The sequence below is a fragment of the Ptychodera flava genome, chromosome 16 (genome assembly GCF_041260155.1).
Source record: "Ptychodera flava strain L36383 chromosome 16, AS_Pfla_20210202, whole genome shotgun sequence".
In the NCBI taxonomy this organism is placed as follows: Eukaryota; Metazoa; Hemichordata; class Enteropneusta; family Ptychoderidae; genus Ptychodera; species Ptychodera flava.
In genome coordinates, this window is record NC_091943.1 from 15,752,257 (window position 1) to 15,769,805 (window position 17,549).

Below are 17,549 nucleotides of genomic sequence, written 5' to 3' on the forward strand. Positions count from 1 at the left end.
ATCATCAACAAGATGACACAGCCGCGTCTGAATGAACACCAATATGCAATAGCATAGTATGGAAAGCCATAACTGACTTAGGTGGTCTAATATCACGTTTTCATGAGTATAATCATGTTGTGATGTGCATTTAACATATCGTTTAAAGCATTTACAATGTTGTCCCAGAAATTTACAGGATTTTCCTGGGCAACACTGGTAATTCCAGGGACAACATTGGAAATGCTTTAGACAATATGTGAAATGCACATCACAACCTGTTAATACTCATGACAACATGATATTAGACCACTTAAGTCAGTCATGGCTTTGCCGCGCCGAGTTTGCCGCAAAAGAGGGCGCTGTAGCAGGTAACAAGCTAAGTAATTGCGCCACAAAAGGGCGATATTTTTCCTTACCTTACTTGCTCAGTATGATCACATAGTGTGAAAGCGGTTTCATTTCGGAAAAGCAATTCCATGTCAAATTACATCGACCACAGCATTGGATTTCTTTTATAGGAATACGGAGGCCGAGGGTTTTGGGGGGATCACCCCGACAGTCCCAAATTCAATACGGGTGTACAGTTCAAACGACAAAGCAGGCCAATACTGGTGTCATTAAACCCATTTCCTTCCAAATGATAGTTGAAAAGTACCACTGTGCAATCAAATGTCATGTTTGAGTAAAAAAACGGGCGTCAAAAGTCAAAATTTCCCCGGTCACGAGTCTATATGAGATGGAAAATGGGGAGGGCGTCAAAACCGCAGTACACATGCGTGTACCCCTCCTGTGGCAGCACAGCGAGGATACCACTTCCCCACGCATAACTTTCCCTCTTTCTTAAAAATTTGATGATTCTTCCCGTTTCTGAGCCAAGACCCAGTTTCACAGACATTGCAATTGCGTGACACGAGCTTGATCTGACAGGATGCCTGTGCTGCCTGGGTTATCATTGTATATTCAGACTCCAATGTTAAAACTCAGTCAAAAGTAGATCGAGCAAAAACCTTGTACACTCGTGTATGAACTTGATGGTGATATCTTTACAGCGCTGCCTCAGCATACAGTTGCAGATCAGTCAAAGGATAACTGCAACTTTATAATATTTTCATTGTGTTTTGTTTTTCTATAAAACATGTTTCCCGCTCGTCTTTCACGGCACTGCCTTCAAACCCGTCACTACCCTACCCTCCCCAAACTGTGTAAACCCCGGGTATAAACCCTCCCTCGTTCACACCAAAATGAATATTGGCGTTGCCAAAGTCCAACAGGGTGTGCAGTTAGTGTGAATTTGCGCACGATAATCATAATAGAGCCACTCTCCAACACAAACGAAATGATTTGTGTTGGACTTGTCAGTGCTTTAACTATCCACAACCCGTGACATCGATGGGAAAGGTATCATCACTAGCTTTTGGATGTTAGTTGGCTACCGGTAGGTGGCGCCAGTATACAGCCTCATCAATTTACGTTCATTTCATATTATCTTGTCGCAAGGCTTATTCTGATTACCATATACTGAATCGCTCGAAAGGCAATCGCTTATATTCCACTCACTTGTGGTTTTCTTGTAACTCGAATCATATTATAGCTTTGTCAATACCAGTGAATTGCGTAATCACCCCAGATTATTACAGATAATGTATTCGATTATCCAGAATTGTGGCCCAAGATGTTTTCTACACCTGCAAATTGTTGTTTTAACCACATTTTTGCGCACCGTCACAGATCAGTAGGTAATATGCCTTTAATTTAATGCGGGCCACGAGGCTGAAAGTTTTAATTGTTTTTTTATCGTGCTAGCTGAGGAACACTTTAAACTAATCTTTTTGCATAATAACGAGTAAAACTTTGGGACCAGACAAACAAATTAGGGTTTGGTAATACGACTCGTGCCCGTAAGCACGAGAACAAAAGTTTTTCTTTATTATTAGAACTCGACGTTTTGTTTTGTAACCGTCAGGTTTGATAGCGGCACGAAGTAGAATTTTTCTGAAAACAATAAGAGATTTGAATCACTTCTGGTTTGCTGATTGAATTTAATTATTTGCCATTTTTTTTTTTTAAATGATGACTGGAATATTAGAAAAGGTTAGGTTGTAGTTAAGACAAATACTTTGCTTATTTGGAGATTTTTTGACTGATGGTTTGAGATATGGCTTAAATGGTGATATAATAATGAACATCAGAAGATTTGTGGCCTCTTACTTTGAGGTGATGAAACTTTAGTACTCGCAGTATCGAAGAACTTATTCGCTTAACACATTCTACGGTGTGAGTGACTGACTCCAAGGGAGGGATTTAAATTCGTGTCTAGGGTGGCAGGATTGTATCAAAAGATTAGTACGTTTGTCCGTTGGTTTGCTAAGTACTGCGGTCTCGATGGTATTAATAGTCTTGGAGTAGCATGCATCAAAGCGTCGAGAAAAGGAAGTTATTCCACAGAAAACGGATATCATCGATGAATCCATCGGTCAGGGTAGCGAATGAAGTGCATAAAGTTTTCACTTTACCAATGGCAATATTAGCGTATGCGGGTGTTACGTTGCTGCCCGTAGCCGTACCACTTGTCTGCAGTTGCAATTTACCATCAAAAAGTGAGGAAAGTCTCGGCGAGAATAAAAACGTCAACATTTCTTCGATGAGGTCTGGCTGTGGTCGATTGGCGTTGTGTCTCATCATGAGTTTTTCTACTGCTACAATACCGATTCCCGCCGTTTTGAAGATCAGTGTACACAGAAACAACATCGAGAGTAACTGAAGTGGTGTTGTCAGTGTTCTGGACACACTGTAGATCATTAAAGGTATACTGTCACCTGTTCCAATTATGCCACAGTTACCATGGAAAGAGAAAATCCAACCAATCACAGATTTCAAGCGGGTGGCCGCTTTTTAAAAACAGCGCCCTCACATGAACATTTTGAACACCAAGGAACGCCCCTTTGACCATATATGGGCATATTTAGATTACAGGTAACCTTTAAATTGATGAGTTGATGCTGAGAACGAGCTAATGCGCTATCTAGGGTCGTCGTTCCGGTTCCAGTGAGATCTTCTGTTGAGGACCTTATACCGATACTAGTACTATGGCAACGACATAAACAGTGATGATGTCAAAAGCAGACTGGAAACTAGCAGCAGCGTAGAAGACGTAATGAGACCCGACGAAGAAACTCGACCTGAAGATGAATAATACAAGAAAAACACCTTAATTATTGCTCCCTTCTGATATCATTATCTTATCTATCTCGGCATTGTTGCGATAGGATGCAGGTTACTGGAAGTTTACATACTTTCTTCCTTGCTTTAATGTAAATGTTATGTTTTGCCTTGGCAGTGATTTTCCAATTTGCAGACTTTCAGAAATAATATGATACATGCACGTCGATACCATGAAGAAACACTGACGATAGAGTTTGTCCTGTCTATACTGGAGGTAAAAAATAACATAATGTCATTTATTTGTTTAACAGGAATTATCTCAGGGGCAAGGCAGCTAAAATTGCATAATATTTGCATAATGGCTTACTACTAAAAATGTCTCGGGACGGACAAAATCAGCATCTAACTGTGGATAATATCGACTGAAATATAGTGCTGAAAAATAGGGGAAAGTGACATGTCAAGCAAAATATGACATCCAAACTCACAGTCCCTGAAACCAGCTCCCAGGGGTGGCTGTGCTCTCAGAGCCAAGCATTGGAAATCGTTGCCTGCGTCGCTGTCGATGCTGTCGTCGGTGATGTTCATCACCGCGCACAAGTGCGAGTACTTGGTGCAGTTTGCTTCTGGCATGGACACGTTGGCAGCGAAGCCGATCGCTCTGACCGGGCTGGGCGGCGTCGCGGTAGATCCGGGGAACTCTCCACTCATCTTGTCTTCATCGCTGTCGTCGACCTCCACCATCATCCCCGTCTCTGGCGATATACGGGTTGCCTGGTTCCAGTTCATATTGTCGATGAAGTACAGTTTAATACGAAAGTGGTCGTCGTCGCCGCCGCTGATGTCGCTGTCACCTATGTTCCTCACATCGACCGTCGCATTGAATAAAACATCATGACCAATCGGGTAATTGACAACCCTGGGCTCTGTTATCGTGAACGACTTCAGTTGTAGATCTAGAAAAAAGGCAAAATTTTCAGGTTTCAGAACACACTGCTCCTTTCAGATAATACTCGTGTCGAAACTAAAAGTTTTAAGCTTTTGTTCATTCATTTCTCAAGGATACCAAAAATTTTCTCTTCCAAAATGAACAATACAATCAGGGGTCGCCTAGCAAATTTTGGAGAGTAGGGAAACCAATAAAATCAAATCTATTGATATTTGAAGTTCAAATAGCCGTTAACCCTGTGTCAGCTCTATGAAAAAAACATATTTTCGATTTTCACAAAAATAAGACGGCGAAATTCACTAAACCAACAGTTTTCAAGTTTTCAAAATGAGTCTTCACAAGTGGCCGGTTAGAACAATACTGTAAAATTAGAGTATCCAAAATTTGTTCTCGCGGTGCATTCTAATAATTTTACACAACATTTTTTTCATATCCCTATAAACCTTACAATATATGCCAAGAGTTTACAAGGATAATACCAGGAAAAAAGAAACAGATCATGCATAAGCCTGACGATGACGAAAAAATTTCAAACGAAAATTGATAATTTTAACAATTATCTCTACAATCGCAAATATATATATTTCACGCAACTTGATAATGTAAGTGTGGAATTCCAGGGAGGAGGTGAATACCCAGAGGAATGTCGGAATACTGAAAAGCCAAACAATCTTACATCCTCAGTCTTACCATCCTCCCCTATGATCTAATAGTATATCCTAAATGTAACATGATGTGATGTGAGATACCAAATATATAGACTCACACCCCATCAACTGGCTTACGATGGATGATACGAGTTTCGGCATCAGTTACAACTTCACCGTGGCGTGGCGCTGCTTTGACCACAAATAAAATTATTTCAGGCACTTTGAATCATCTAAAATGTATTCAAAATAGTGTCAAATTCCTCAGAGATGGTGCGCATGTTTTTTAACATTTATAGGGGTAGTTAATGAGTACATATGTTCAATTATCTATGGGCATGCATGTATGCCTGCATACATTATGTACATGAATCAGAATAGATGTATACACATACATACATACATACATATGTACATAATACATACATAATACATACATACATACATACATACATACATACATACATACATACATACATACATACATACATACATACATACATACATACATACACACACACACACCACATACATACATACATACATACATACATACATACATACATACATACATACATACATACATACATACATACATACATCATATACATACATACATACATACATACATACATACGTGTATACCTTACCAAGTACACACGTTTATGGATGTCTGGTGTGTGAGTGAGAGAGAGAGAGAGAGAGAGAGAGAGAGAGAGAGAGAGAGAGAGAGAGAGAGAGAGAGAGAGAGAGAGAGAGAGAGAGAGGTGTTATGATACTAACGGATGTGTTAACAGTTCCCATTAAATCCCCATATTGTTTGCAATGAATGCAAAACTATTAATAGAATCATCAGGATCAAACAGTGAGATTTAAACAACGCAGAATTATAATATTTCGTGGTGATTATAGCCTACGAGATATATAAAGAGTAGTAAATGAAAAATATATCTGATAACCATGCTCACGTCCAGATTAATATTGCTCAGACTGTGTTTTCACTTACCAGGCTGTGCATTCACGGAACGCACAGTTGTGACAACGACAATGCAAAACAAAACAATAGCCAACCGACGGCCTGTCATGGCTGCAACGCACAGCTATCGTCTATCGTCTATCACGCGTGTTGATGTAACAAATGTTCCAGAAGTTCCAGCACCTCTTTTGTAACCCGACAAAATACCGTACTTTTTCACCGATTAAATGTTTAAATAACGCGAGATAAATTACATCAATTACATAACATCGAGGATTTCATCTAACCTTACTGTTCCATTTGGCACACCCGGGACAAAAATAATTTTTTGAATATGAAATTATCTTTGATGATAGCGACAGGTGGTGTACCCTCGCGCGTCGCTGTGTTGTTAAACTTCAACGGTGGCGCTATTGGCCCTGCAGCCGTGATAACGGGGTTCCCAGCACTGAACACGTCACGCGTAGAGCGTTCCGAAAATAAGCCCTGTCGAATCGCTGAAAACACAATTTTCGCCTTTCACTTTTTGTACAGGATGTATTGTTAGACAATCCTGAATTGTACGGGTACCGGCTGTCCACGGGGTTGCTCCATTGTTACGAGCGACCTTCGCAAGACATCCGCTCTTTAACCTTTTTACTTGTATGTGAAATATTTCTCATAAACATGATATCATAAGTATATAAAATAGAGGGTTCCTTTCCACACACTTGCTAGAATGCTTGGTTTTGATATTATAAAATTTAATGTAGTGTTCACAGAATAGATCCTTATTTGATAACTCGATAGCTTATATGTTAAGCTCGTCGTAAAAACCCCGACCCCTCCCCCGAAAAAAATACATGTACATAGTAATTGTGAGGTGGAAGCTGGATAAATCAGCGAACAGTACAAAAATATCTCAAAATATTGTTATTTGGATCAACTCTTGCCTATTGCTAGTGACGTGTGAGAAGCCCTGTTGTGGCCCATCGCAAATGCAGACACTGGTGAAAAACAGAGCACAGTATTTTCGGTTCTGAGGTCAAAGGTCGCAAATGTTGAAAAGAGACTTGCGACTCTGCAATTCGCCATTAAATTGGAGTTCAAAAACGATGGAGGTTCATCAATCATATCGTTGGATAAAGAATATTTATGAAACGATTCCAGACAAAATAAGCGCTGGGTCGTATGATATAGGCGATATGATCTACAGCAAGGGGTGACAAAATATCAACGCACGACAGATTGACTGATGTGACCACGTGATCGTTGAAAAACATTGAAGTTGTAGACATATGCCAAAAGCCGAAAATTTTGATGGAAAAAAATTTATTTGTGAAAATTTATCCGTACAAATTTATCCACTCAGTGTACTTGTGAAGCGTCTGCAGTTGATATAAATAGTCAATACCTTAACAAATTTATATGATGAGTATTTGATGGAATCGAAAATTAAGTTCAGATCATCGTAAACTCTTAAAGGGACAAAGTCTGCCATTTTAATGAATTTTGTTTGAGACGAGATACTACTTACATTGTTAATTGACATGTTGAAAGATGCTGAATGAATGGGTGATACACGATACACGAAACCAGCACGAGAAAGAATAAATGGTCATGACCATTTATTCATTTTCGCGATGGTTTCATTTAATTTGTCTAAAACCGGGGCCAAATATATGCATAGTCACCCATTCATTCAGCATCTTTCAACATGTCAAACAATATAAGTAGTATCTCGTCTCAAACAAAATTCATGAAAAATCAGGTGCAGCCAACGAACAATGCACTTTTAAAAAGGTCCTTACTATCATAAGATATATTGTGCATGACAAATAATGTGAACTGACTCATTTTAAGTCAAGAGGGTAATTAATTAGCTGTTCACAATTTGCCCTCCCACAGAAAATTTTTCGACTTACCCTCCCACACTTAAAACTTCATTTTTACCCACTCCCCACTTAGTTTTGCCTGTTTCCCCTCCCCACTGTGAATTTTTGAAGCTCCCCCCTTCCTGTGGCGAAAGAAACTTGCCAATTTCCCCTGCCCTGGAAACAATTCCCCTCAAAAAGTTTTCGCCAAGCCCTGTCCCCAGGACAATCAACCGATATCCGCCCTGCCCTACAAAAAACCCCTAAAATTTGCTCCCCTGCCACCTTAAAACATGTCCCCTGCCCTAGCAAAATTAAAATTTCCCCTGCCCTCAAAAATTGCTCCTGGAATAGCCTTTTCGATGAATAGCTCCGTTGGCTGCATCTGAAAAATGGCCGACTTTGTCCCTTCAACTATTCTCTTTCGTGACTAATAATAGAAATAGGGGTCATTATGCAGTTTTTGGGTTAAAGAAGCAAATTATCTCAAATTTATCAATATTTGAAATTCATCACGGACAAAATCCATTGTGCCAACTCCATGAAGGAATATAATTTTTGTATTCCCATAAGAACTTCATATTCTCTTCAATTGAAAGTTTCAAAATGAGTCTACACAAGGTATGGACCAGCAAAGAGTTGTAACAGTTCAAAGGTCAAAAAAATAATATTTTTGATTTTCACAAAAATAAGCTGGGGAAAGTGTTATTTACTCTATGATCTTCAAAATAAGCCTCGCACAAGCGGTAAATAACAGTATCGTTAAAGTTTGAGAGTCCAATCCTGTCCCCTGGGCACATTATACCTTTAACAGCTGATGGGCAAACAAAAGGCCTCGTTGCAAAAACAATTTTTTTGAAACCCATGTCATACATCCTCTCCAGTACCACATTTTCTCTGCGGATTGTGACATACGTGTAGGTCAAGGATGTAAATCATTATCTATCAACTCTTCCAATCAATCAAAGGATGGGTTAGATGCTTTGATTTCAGACCAAACATAATTGAGTGTTGTGTATTGCAAAGGGTTCTTACTCAGAATTTAACTGAGATCACGACCAACAAACAAATAAACAATCATGTGATATCCGTGTGTATGCATTTTTGCTTTGAATGTGCATGTTTGTGACCATGCTATCACAGTCGTTTGGTAGATACATGGTGCATTTTTATACTGTGGTATATAACACAGCCACCACTTGTATTTGACCAAATGAACCTAATGTAATGTACATACCACAATGAGAAAGGGTGACACTAAGTTTATTTCCGTGTTGTATTTCCCACCATGGTAGTTGTCTGTGACAAACCGATATGCGCATCTACAGGCTACAGCACATATACCGTGTTTACCGGAGAGTGTTACATTTTCACTTGATATATGGTCAGGTATGTACATCTGACCATAACTACCAATAATATAAATGGCAATGATCTGTGTATGTTGAACATCTGACCATTGACCAGGTTGCATGAAATGAGCAAAGGTCGTGACAGATGAACTTTGAAACATAACACATTTTCAAATTGAATAAATTTTTATTGCAAAACAATATCAATCAAATAAATTGCATACCTCCAGTACTTTTGAAATGCAAATGACATACACCTTATCACAGAAAAGATTTCAGAAGCTTATTTAAGTAAAACGCTACAATTAACGATCATGTACTCTAAGATTCATTTGATATTTTAATTTACACTTCAGAAAGTTTATCAATATTTACAATTCAAGATATTATTTCTCACCGATGTGTCTTGTCTCCTGCATGAACAACAGCCATACTACTATGCCAGAAATTTCAATTTTACTTAACGTTTTTACTCTCTGCCTCCCAAAACTAATTCATTTGCATGCATATTCAAATATTTTGGGTTCAAGGGTCAGGCAAGTAGTCCTGCAAGTACTTCCAATCCTGGCATTTGGTTTTCGTTTGATATGTTCAAGCTTTTGCAGTTAAGGAAAGTGGTGATTTATAATTTTCTCACAAGTTGAGTAACCGTTGTTGTTCTGTATCAGTCACTGGAACCGTACAGTAGAGCATACGCCAGGTCCTTCGAACAAAAGGCACTCCCATGCACATAAAGAGGAAATAAGTGTAGAGTGCCCTCGAACGACAAGACTTTCCAGTCTAGGTTGCGTGTTGAAGTATTGAAAATCCCCATGATGAACATGAAAATGCCAGGATATGTAGGTCACATGGGGTCAAATAGAGGTCACACAGGGGTCATGCACCAATCAGCAGTCAATGACAATCAAACCTCTCCGAGTGATTTTTTCTCTCCATTACTATCCATGAACAATTTAACACTCGGTACACAATGGTACAAATAGAAAACATTGTAACTCCCACTAGACACAATTAAGCACAGTATGCCTGACGCTCATACACTAATATGATTGTCAGATGAGCTATTTCCATACTAAGAGCAGAACCACCACAATAATCACATTGCTACTATTCTAGATTTGAAATTAATAACACAAGGTTAGTTCCTAGTCAGATAAGTACTATTTTTTTGTAACATGATGCCGAATTCAAATCAGTACATATGCTATTTTTAAACAATACCATATTCTTGAATGCACTTCAAAAAACAACCAGACTCTGAAGATTCTGCTATGTAAATTAATTTTCATTAAAAACACCTCTTCATTTTACCATGATAAATTCATTTTTTTTGATAAATGAACTCCACAACACTGCCAGGTACAGCACCTTCAATTCCACAACTCTCATTTAGAGTGTCGTATCAGCATTTCATGCAGGATTGTTTGCAAAATGTTCCTAAATTCAGACAATTTTTCTACACAAATTACTTTTGAAAAAGCTTCACGCAAGGCACATGTGAAAAATCCAACAGTAAGGATGTACATGTTTTCACAAAAATAATTTCATTTGAAAGGTAAACCATGATAAAAACAGACTGATATCACAAAATAAATTCTCAATGTTACAAACAGAAAACATGGTAACTCCGACTAGACAAAAATAAAACATAGTATGCCTGATGCTCATATTTTTAGCTGGCTCAGTGGTTATAGTTGACATTGTTATTCATTAAAAAAATATGCAAATTATGGTAGACATTTTTTCCAAAGTTCACCACAAGAGGGCTAAATATACACATAATGTGTAATGATCCTTTCAGGCTTCCCCATTGCTTAGTTACGAAGTCCAATTTTTCCTGCGGAAACAAACAGGACTCAACCAAAATTTTGAAAGGAGTTAAAAAATTTACAGTATTTAAACATTAAAAACATTAAAATCTTGAGAATGGTTGAAAAATTCCTTAAGGAAAGTTTGAGGAAAAGTTTAAGTCTTTCACTTTCGAGGCGCATAATACCTTAACATTAACATTCTTCAAACATAAAATTCAATCAATTACTATTGTTCCTATATGTCATGAAACAGAAGCTCAATAGTCATATGCCATTCTGCCAATAAAATAGTACACTAAAACATGGGCTGAAATTTTTAACTTTACAACACTTGTGAGCACTGAAACACATATATCCCATCACTGTACTGTATCATTAAGTACTCAACATATTTTACAAATCATGGTAAAAATTAGGCTAGTGTCATTGTTTTTCACTCACAAAGAATTTCCTCCTCAGTTTAATTGCCTGATATTCATAAATGACCCAACACTGTAAAGAGGAATTTATGTTGAGGTTTGAATATGCGAATTTGAGTTTAAAAAAAATGGAAAAATTTTAAACTGTTGCCCAATCATATGCAAATTAAAGCAGAAAAGATCTTTACATTGTAGGCAGGGTGTCCGTCCTCTGTTCATATGAATTCATGAAAGTAATTCATATAACAGCAACTTTTGTTGTTGTTGGTTTAACTTTCGACAACAAGGCTGTAGAGAACTTATCATTTCATTTTGTATTCATAAAAATCTCAAATTGAACAATTGCAAGATATACAAAAGATCTTTACGTTTTTGAAACCTGACAGTGCAGGCATATTAAAACGTACCCAATGCATTGCTTCTTTATCCGTCATAATTGTTAGTATATTGAAGAACAAAGGATGTCGCTCATTTTGAAAATAACTTGCGTACACTTGTCAGATGACAATGTAGCTCAGCAGTTGTTCAAAACCATCTTCCACAACATGAACAAATCTGTATACATGCCACACACATTGACATTAGAAGGTTTTTAGCTTGTAAATTTTGAAAAAAATCTTCACAATTTTTGTTGAACTCTGTCACTTGCATTTTGCATATTACTAGGACTTGTCCTGAGAACAGGTATAAGTCCATTTACAAAGAATATCACGGACGGATGTTTCAACCAATGGATATGTTTAAAATACTTTACGTATTGGAAACTATTACATTCTGAATCTAATTGCATTTCAACTGATAAGTCTTCAAAGTTTTTTCTCTCTGAGAGAACTTAAGGTCTCCCCATGAGCACTGACATAGTACTCTTACATTAAGTAGAGGGAAAGAAACTAGCGACTCTCTGCAATGACACAAAAATCTGTCAATGACAACTGTCTGACTGCCCTTCAAAATGTTTGGACTGCATGAAACAAAGAACTTAGCCAGAAACACACCTTAGTCTTTGACAGAATTTGTGAATGTTGAAAGGATTTCATATCATCGAGGCAAACTTTCGAGAACGCTGCATGTGAGTTCTGAACAGCATGAGGATGTTAACATTGCTGCATATTTACGCGTAGAATAACTGAACTACACTGGACTCAATATTTCCGATGCAATATTTCTGATGGAAACAATTAGGGTTTCCTATGAATGTTAGGGGGCTCCTCCCATATAGCTTTGTGAAGTAAGTGGATCCCCTAAGATTATATTGATTTGTAAAAGTGTGGGCCCAGTTTCGTTAAGTCTTGCCTGTGGTTTTGTGGCTTTAGAAAAGTGATCCTGTTGACGTACAACAAAACTGAAAAGAGATTAGGTATCCTGCAAGAACAAGATATCACAAAAATTCACTCAGTGCCCCAATCAGTGAGCGGCAAATTGTTCTCTATTGAAATGCCATGATAGCGCGAGAAGGCAAATTGTTTAACGACACCATGAACGAGGACGAGTTGTTTCACGTCACTATGACAGCAGTGTAGGTTGTCTTGTAACAGCATCCTTGGGAGACAAGCCAACTTTAAAAATATTTCTGTTTTACTGGTAGAGCTCCATGTTTTACTGCACATTGATAGTGTCTTTCGCTGGCTTTGAACTTGTCCTCTTTGGTTTCAGTTTCCTCTTTTTGCCCACTTTCTTCTTTTTCCGAGCTCTTGCTTGCATGGCTGCTGCCAGCATCTTGGCTTCCATCTCCTCTTGCTCAATCATCCGCTCATTGGCCTTCTCTGTCAATTAAGAAATTATATGTATTAATTTACCAATGCCTCCTCTGCTGATCAAGAAATTATCTGTATTACTCTACCAATTGCCTTCTGTCAATTAAGAAATTATCTGTATTAATTTACCAATGCCTCCTCTGTTGATCAAGAAATTATCTGTATTACTCTACCAATTGCCTTCTGTCAATTAAGAAATTATCTGTATTAATCAACCAATGTCTTATTTGTCAATTACAAATAATCTGTATTAACTGACAGTGTTCCCGCTAAGGCTTATTTGCGCGCTAATTGCGCAGTGTCTCCGACTGCTCTCGCAGTGAAATTTCATGTTTTTCGCAACTTTAGTCTCTGCAGTCATTTCAGTCATTTCAATCGGTATTAGTTTTAGAAACGATAACTCAGGGCGAAATGTGCGATCTCAGCGTAGATTTTACTTTGCGTTTCGAGATTAGCGCCCGTTGGCGGCGCAGTTGCCACCAATGTTCATTGTACGTTGTGACGTACCTCAATTAATTAGCATATACATGAACGGACCCAGCTGTGAGGCAATCAGGCGTATCTCAAGTTGCGCATCCTCTCAAAACCTTAGAGGGAACACTGTTAACTGACATCACCTTTTCTGTCTATTAAAATATATATGTGTTTGTTAATCATCACAGACCTATACTGGTACCTCCAATTGTAATGCAAGCATACTATGAGGTTATCACGAAAATACTGCAAAGGAGGCACGAGGACATTGGCGCAGCGCATCGCCCAACGCAAAGCAGAGGGCGATGCACGACGCCAATGTCTACGTGCATCCTCTGCGGTATTTTCGTGATTCACTTATTATTATACATCTTACATTCGTGACATGGACATCAAATTGTCAGAGTAGTGACCGTTTTTCGTACAATGTCAACAATTTTTCTTCCGATTTATGTGGAACGCTACCTTGGACGCGCTTCTGCAAGTTCTGGAAAGTGTGTGTGCACTACACACGTACGTACAGAGTGTACGCGAGACATGTTCTGTCCAATGAGTCCCTTGAAACTGTTCAACAGTGAATGCACAGATACAGCTGCAGTGAATGGGGCGCCTTGAAACCATACGTGTTATGGAATGGGCGTTCCGTACAGCTTTGTTAGCGCACACAAAATGCTATTGTTCTCAATGGTAGATGTATAATAATGTACAATATGTCTCTTTTCAGCCAGCACCCTTTGTTAGCAAATTTAGCAAAAGTCTGATAATTTTCTTATTTAAGACGCTGCTAATTTAAACTTTTTTCCCCTACATTAACAATTGTTAGGATATCTTTTTAGTCAAATTAAAAACCAACTGATTGCTATGAAATTCCCGAAACACAAAAAAAAGCATGCAGCTAATTCAGAGTGTTTTACAGTACTTCTGAGAAAAAAAAAATTCTTTTCATTGGATTACAAGATTTAAAGGCTAGAAGGCTAGTAAATAGCCTTGTTCCTACAAATTGATAATGAACTTACCGAGGGCCTTTTCTGCCAGTTTGTACTTTTGGAAAACTTCTCCAAGCCACTGTTCAGGGTGACTTAATAACCTGCAAGTGTGAAAATAATGGTTGACTGATTTGCCAGTACACATTTATCTGTAAACCTTTGCTGAAGGCCTCAGTTTACATTTTATTCCAAAGTTAAGGTGAAGCACTACGAATTACGTCAAAATTAGGTTGTGGTGTCATTTTCTTGAAACTTTGCACAAATATTCTTGGAAGTTGTGCAAGTGCAAAAATGAAATAAAAAATGGGGTCACCACGCTCGTTTCCATGGAAACGGACGTTAAAATGGCGTCGTTAGAAATAAATAAAAATAATATAATTCACTTAAACTAATAAAAGCAATTATAAAACGCTTAGCAAATGAGTTAATTTTAATAAATACCAAGACTTAAGATCCATATCTATCGAATGTATACTTTTCATGATGTTTGTAAAGAAATTTTAACATAAGTATCGATTACAAAATGACGATATCGAAATTATATCACTACATAATTTTCGAACTTTTTTCCTGTCGCTTTGAATGGTGTCATTTTGACCAAATTTGGCGAATAAAATCCTGACATAATACCATTTAGTTTACACTTTTAATAAAAGGGTGTCACCACGCTACTTTTTACAATATCTCCAGGTGAATGGATAATATGCGCCATGTAAATGGGAGAGAAATGTTAATTTTGTGCTCATATTGAATAAAAACCAGCTTCCTAGGGGGTCAAAATATGACAAGGTTATAGGTCACATGTATTTCTAAGAGACTGGGTCAAAAAATTAGGTAAAAGCGCAATTTCAACAATGACAGGTGATGTTAAATACATGCACTACAAAATAACCCATTTGCAGCAGGCTGGAGTTAAATCTGCGCAGAAACGTTCTAAAGAGCGTGCGCGTCCGAATTCGTCGCACTTTACCTTAAATCAGACCTTTGCAGCTGTACCAGCAAAAAGTGAGGATATTGAATTGGAATTTACAGCTAATTGAAATAGTAATGTTTCTTTGAAAAACTTTGATGGACTCTCAGTAGACTGGTTGTATATTGACATCAACGCCACAACTTGCCAGACTCACTGATCGACGACCAGCTCACAATGATAGCAATTAGCTGCTGATACCCAAATCGGCCACGATGTTCACATCCACACTTTCCATCTATGATTCAAAGATGTCCACCTCTTTTGAGCAGTGTCAAGACCAGCATGGGAATGTTAAAAACAGTTTCAAAACCAGAGGTCATGTGGGATGTAAGTCACTCTTGGGGATGAGACGGGGAGAGCAAGTGTCACGGATAATTTGTGATGTGGATCATTGGTGACTTACGTGTTTGCAGTACTGGGTGGTAGCTGTGAAATGCACTCGGTGTAACCTTTCTCTCTGGGTGGCATTAGTCCCCTTAGAAAAGGAAAACACAACCATGTTTATTACATTAGGAAAATGACACGTCAATTTACTGTCTCAGAAATTAGCTTTTGTAATAATCTGCGTTAATTTCACAGAAAACTGGTGTGCAGCTGTGCATTTGAGGGGGACCACACAATTCTGACTTGGTTTAATGCAAAAACTAAATTTGTGTGTGACTCATCATTTTCCAAAACGCTCAGCTATCTGTCCATGTTGAGAAAAACGAAATTGACAGACTAAAATTGTTTTTTCAAAGAGACGTTCATATGATAATACCCGAGAGTCCTTTCCCTCTTGTTGACCCTGACTGTGTCACCCCAAACTTCCCCATATACAGTGTACCGGTACAGCCCTGAACATGGCCATTCAAGACAATGCTGGGATTATTCCAAGCAGTGGCAGAGAGGGGTGTCACACACTTACTTCTTCAGGGTATGGACAGACACGTTGACGCCTTTCTCCTGCAAGGCATCATGGAGATTTTGCATCTCAATCTCATCAGCCTCATCCATGACCTGAAGAGAGAGAGAGAAAAAAAGGATGGTCATAGGTCAGAGGTCATTCAGTTACTGGCTGTCGACCACAGAGGCATTGACCTTGAACATGCCACTGTTAACAGTCAATTAAAACCAAAAGCTAATGATTGTAGTTTGGTGATGTCCTTTATGATCTACTTCAGGGTAAACAATAAACTTCCAATTGACTTAAAATTTGAACACCTATGCCAGCTTGTTGGCCGAAATCTGCAGGTAATAAATTTGAGTATTTCCTTGTTCCGGTAAAAACGATGCACTTCAGAGTGAAACTAAATTCACACAGACACAGGCCTGATAAGTCAACGCATCTACAGTCATTAAAATTACTGTCTTGACAAAACATAATTGAATCCTCTCCAAAAACTGTGTACATAAGTAGGGTGAGGGGCAGGGGAGCAGGCTTGGAGGAGGAGGAGGAGGGCAGTGGGGTGAGATAGCTGTACTTCAGGGATTAACATTTCTAATGAGATATCCATGAACTAACCATAGCTTCATTCGTCTCATAAACCCACACCCTGGGTTTCTTCTTCTTCTCTTCTTTTCCTTTGCCGAGGTACGGCTTGCCGACCATCGCCTCTGCCTCTGGAACTGAACATTTTATTCCAAAATGAGTACAGCAACACCACCATGAAGGGCGGATATCAATGTGGATGAACTAAGGTTATGATGTTACTTGGTGGTAACGTGGGATAAAGAACAATTTATTGTTGGCTAAGAAACAATACATTTCCCTTGGGAGTACAATTACTTGCTGCTCTTATCCTAAGTTTTTGTATTGTAGAAGGCCCAAGCACATGAAACTTGAGTACTTTCTACATCAGTCACTTGAATTCTATCTGCACAATCTCACACAGGTATGCATGTCTGTTGTTTCATATAGTTTATGAGTCAATAAACCATCACTTTTTTTAACTAGTATTAAAAACCTTTGAGTGCCAAAGTCAATTTTTGTCGCCTTTATAAAATATACCCCAGTCAAATTTTTTCAGCTTTTTGTCAAAATTTTGATAAAAAATTGTTGCCAATGAAATGTTATGTCTATTTGATCCAAAAATTAACAAAATAAATTACATAAAAATTGGTGAAATGTTGCACTGAAATTTTGGTGGGAAAAATTACAGCACTCAAAGGGTTAATACATTCTATGGTATTTTTGAATCACAAAAATGAATGGATGGTGGAGAATAGACA

The 17,549-nt window shown here is 38.2% G+C and overlaps 2 protein-coding genes across 2 annotated transcripts in view; both read right to left on the reverse strand.

Moving 5' to 3' along the window:
- Window positions 1-1,854: 1,854 nt before the first annotated feature.
- LOC139114123 (uncharacterized) lies at window positions 1,855-6,295 on the reverse strand. The gene is made up of 3 exons (XM_070675652.1): window positions 5,747-6,295; window positions 3,633-4,100; window positions 1,855-3,161 (listed from the first exon to the last, which is right to left on the reverse strand). The coding sequence occupies exons 1-3, from the start codon at window positions 5,823-5,825 to the stop codon at window positions 3,067-3,069; spliced, it is 642 nt and encodes a 213-aa protein (XP_070531753.1). The 5' UTR covers window positions 5,826-6,295; the 3' UTR covers window positions 1,855-3,066.
- A 4,544-nt stretch (window positions 6,296-10,839) lies between these two features.
- Window positions 10,840-17,549, reverse strand: part of LOC139114127 (uncharacterized) — a 49,239-nt gene continuing 42,529 nt past the window's right edge. The window contains exons 12-16 of the mRNA XM_070675656.1: window positions 16,843-16,946; window positions 16,246-16,337; window positions 15,742-15,813; window positions 14,396-14,466; window positions 10,840-12,914 (exon numbers count right to left, since the gene is read on the reverse strand). Coding sequence (XP_070531757.1) covers window positions 12,748-12,914; window positions 14,396-14,466; window positions 15,742-15,813; window positions 16,246-16,337; window positions 16,843-16,946 — 506 coding nt within the window. The 3' untranslated portion in view covers window positions 10,840-12,747. The remainder of the gene's footprint in view (window positions 12,915-14,395; window positions 14,467-15,741; window positions 15,814-16,245; window positions 16,338-16,842; window positions 16,947-17,549) is intronic.

Bases quoted from the DNA above. Each gene is read 5' to 3' on its own strand.
- LOC139114123 (XM_070675652.1), bottom strand. From the start codon at position 5,825: ATGACAGGCCGTCGGTTGGCTATTGTTTTGTTTTGCATTGTCGTTGTC. The intron at 4,101-5,746 runs GTAAGTGAAAAC...CCTTTTTTCTAG, and splicing joins TTCCGTGAATGCACAGCCTG to ATCTACAACTGAAGTCGTTC. The intron at 3,162-3,632 runs GTGAGTTTGGAT...ATTCATCTTCAG, and splicing joins GGGAGCTGGTTTCAGGGACT to GTCGAGTTTCTTCGTCGGGT.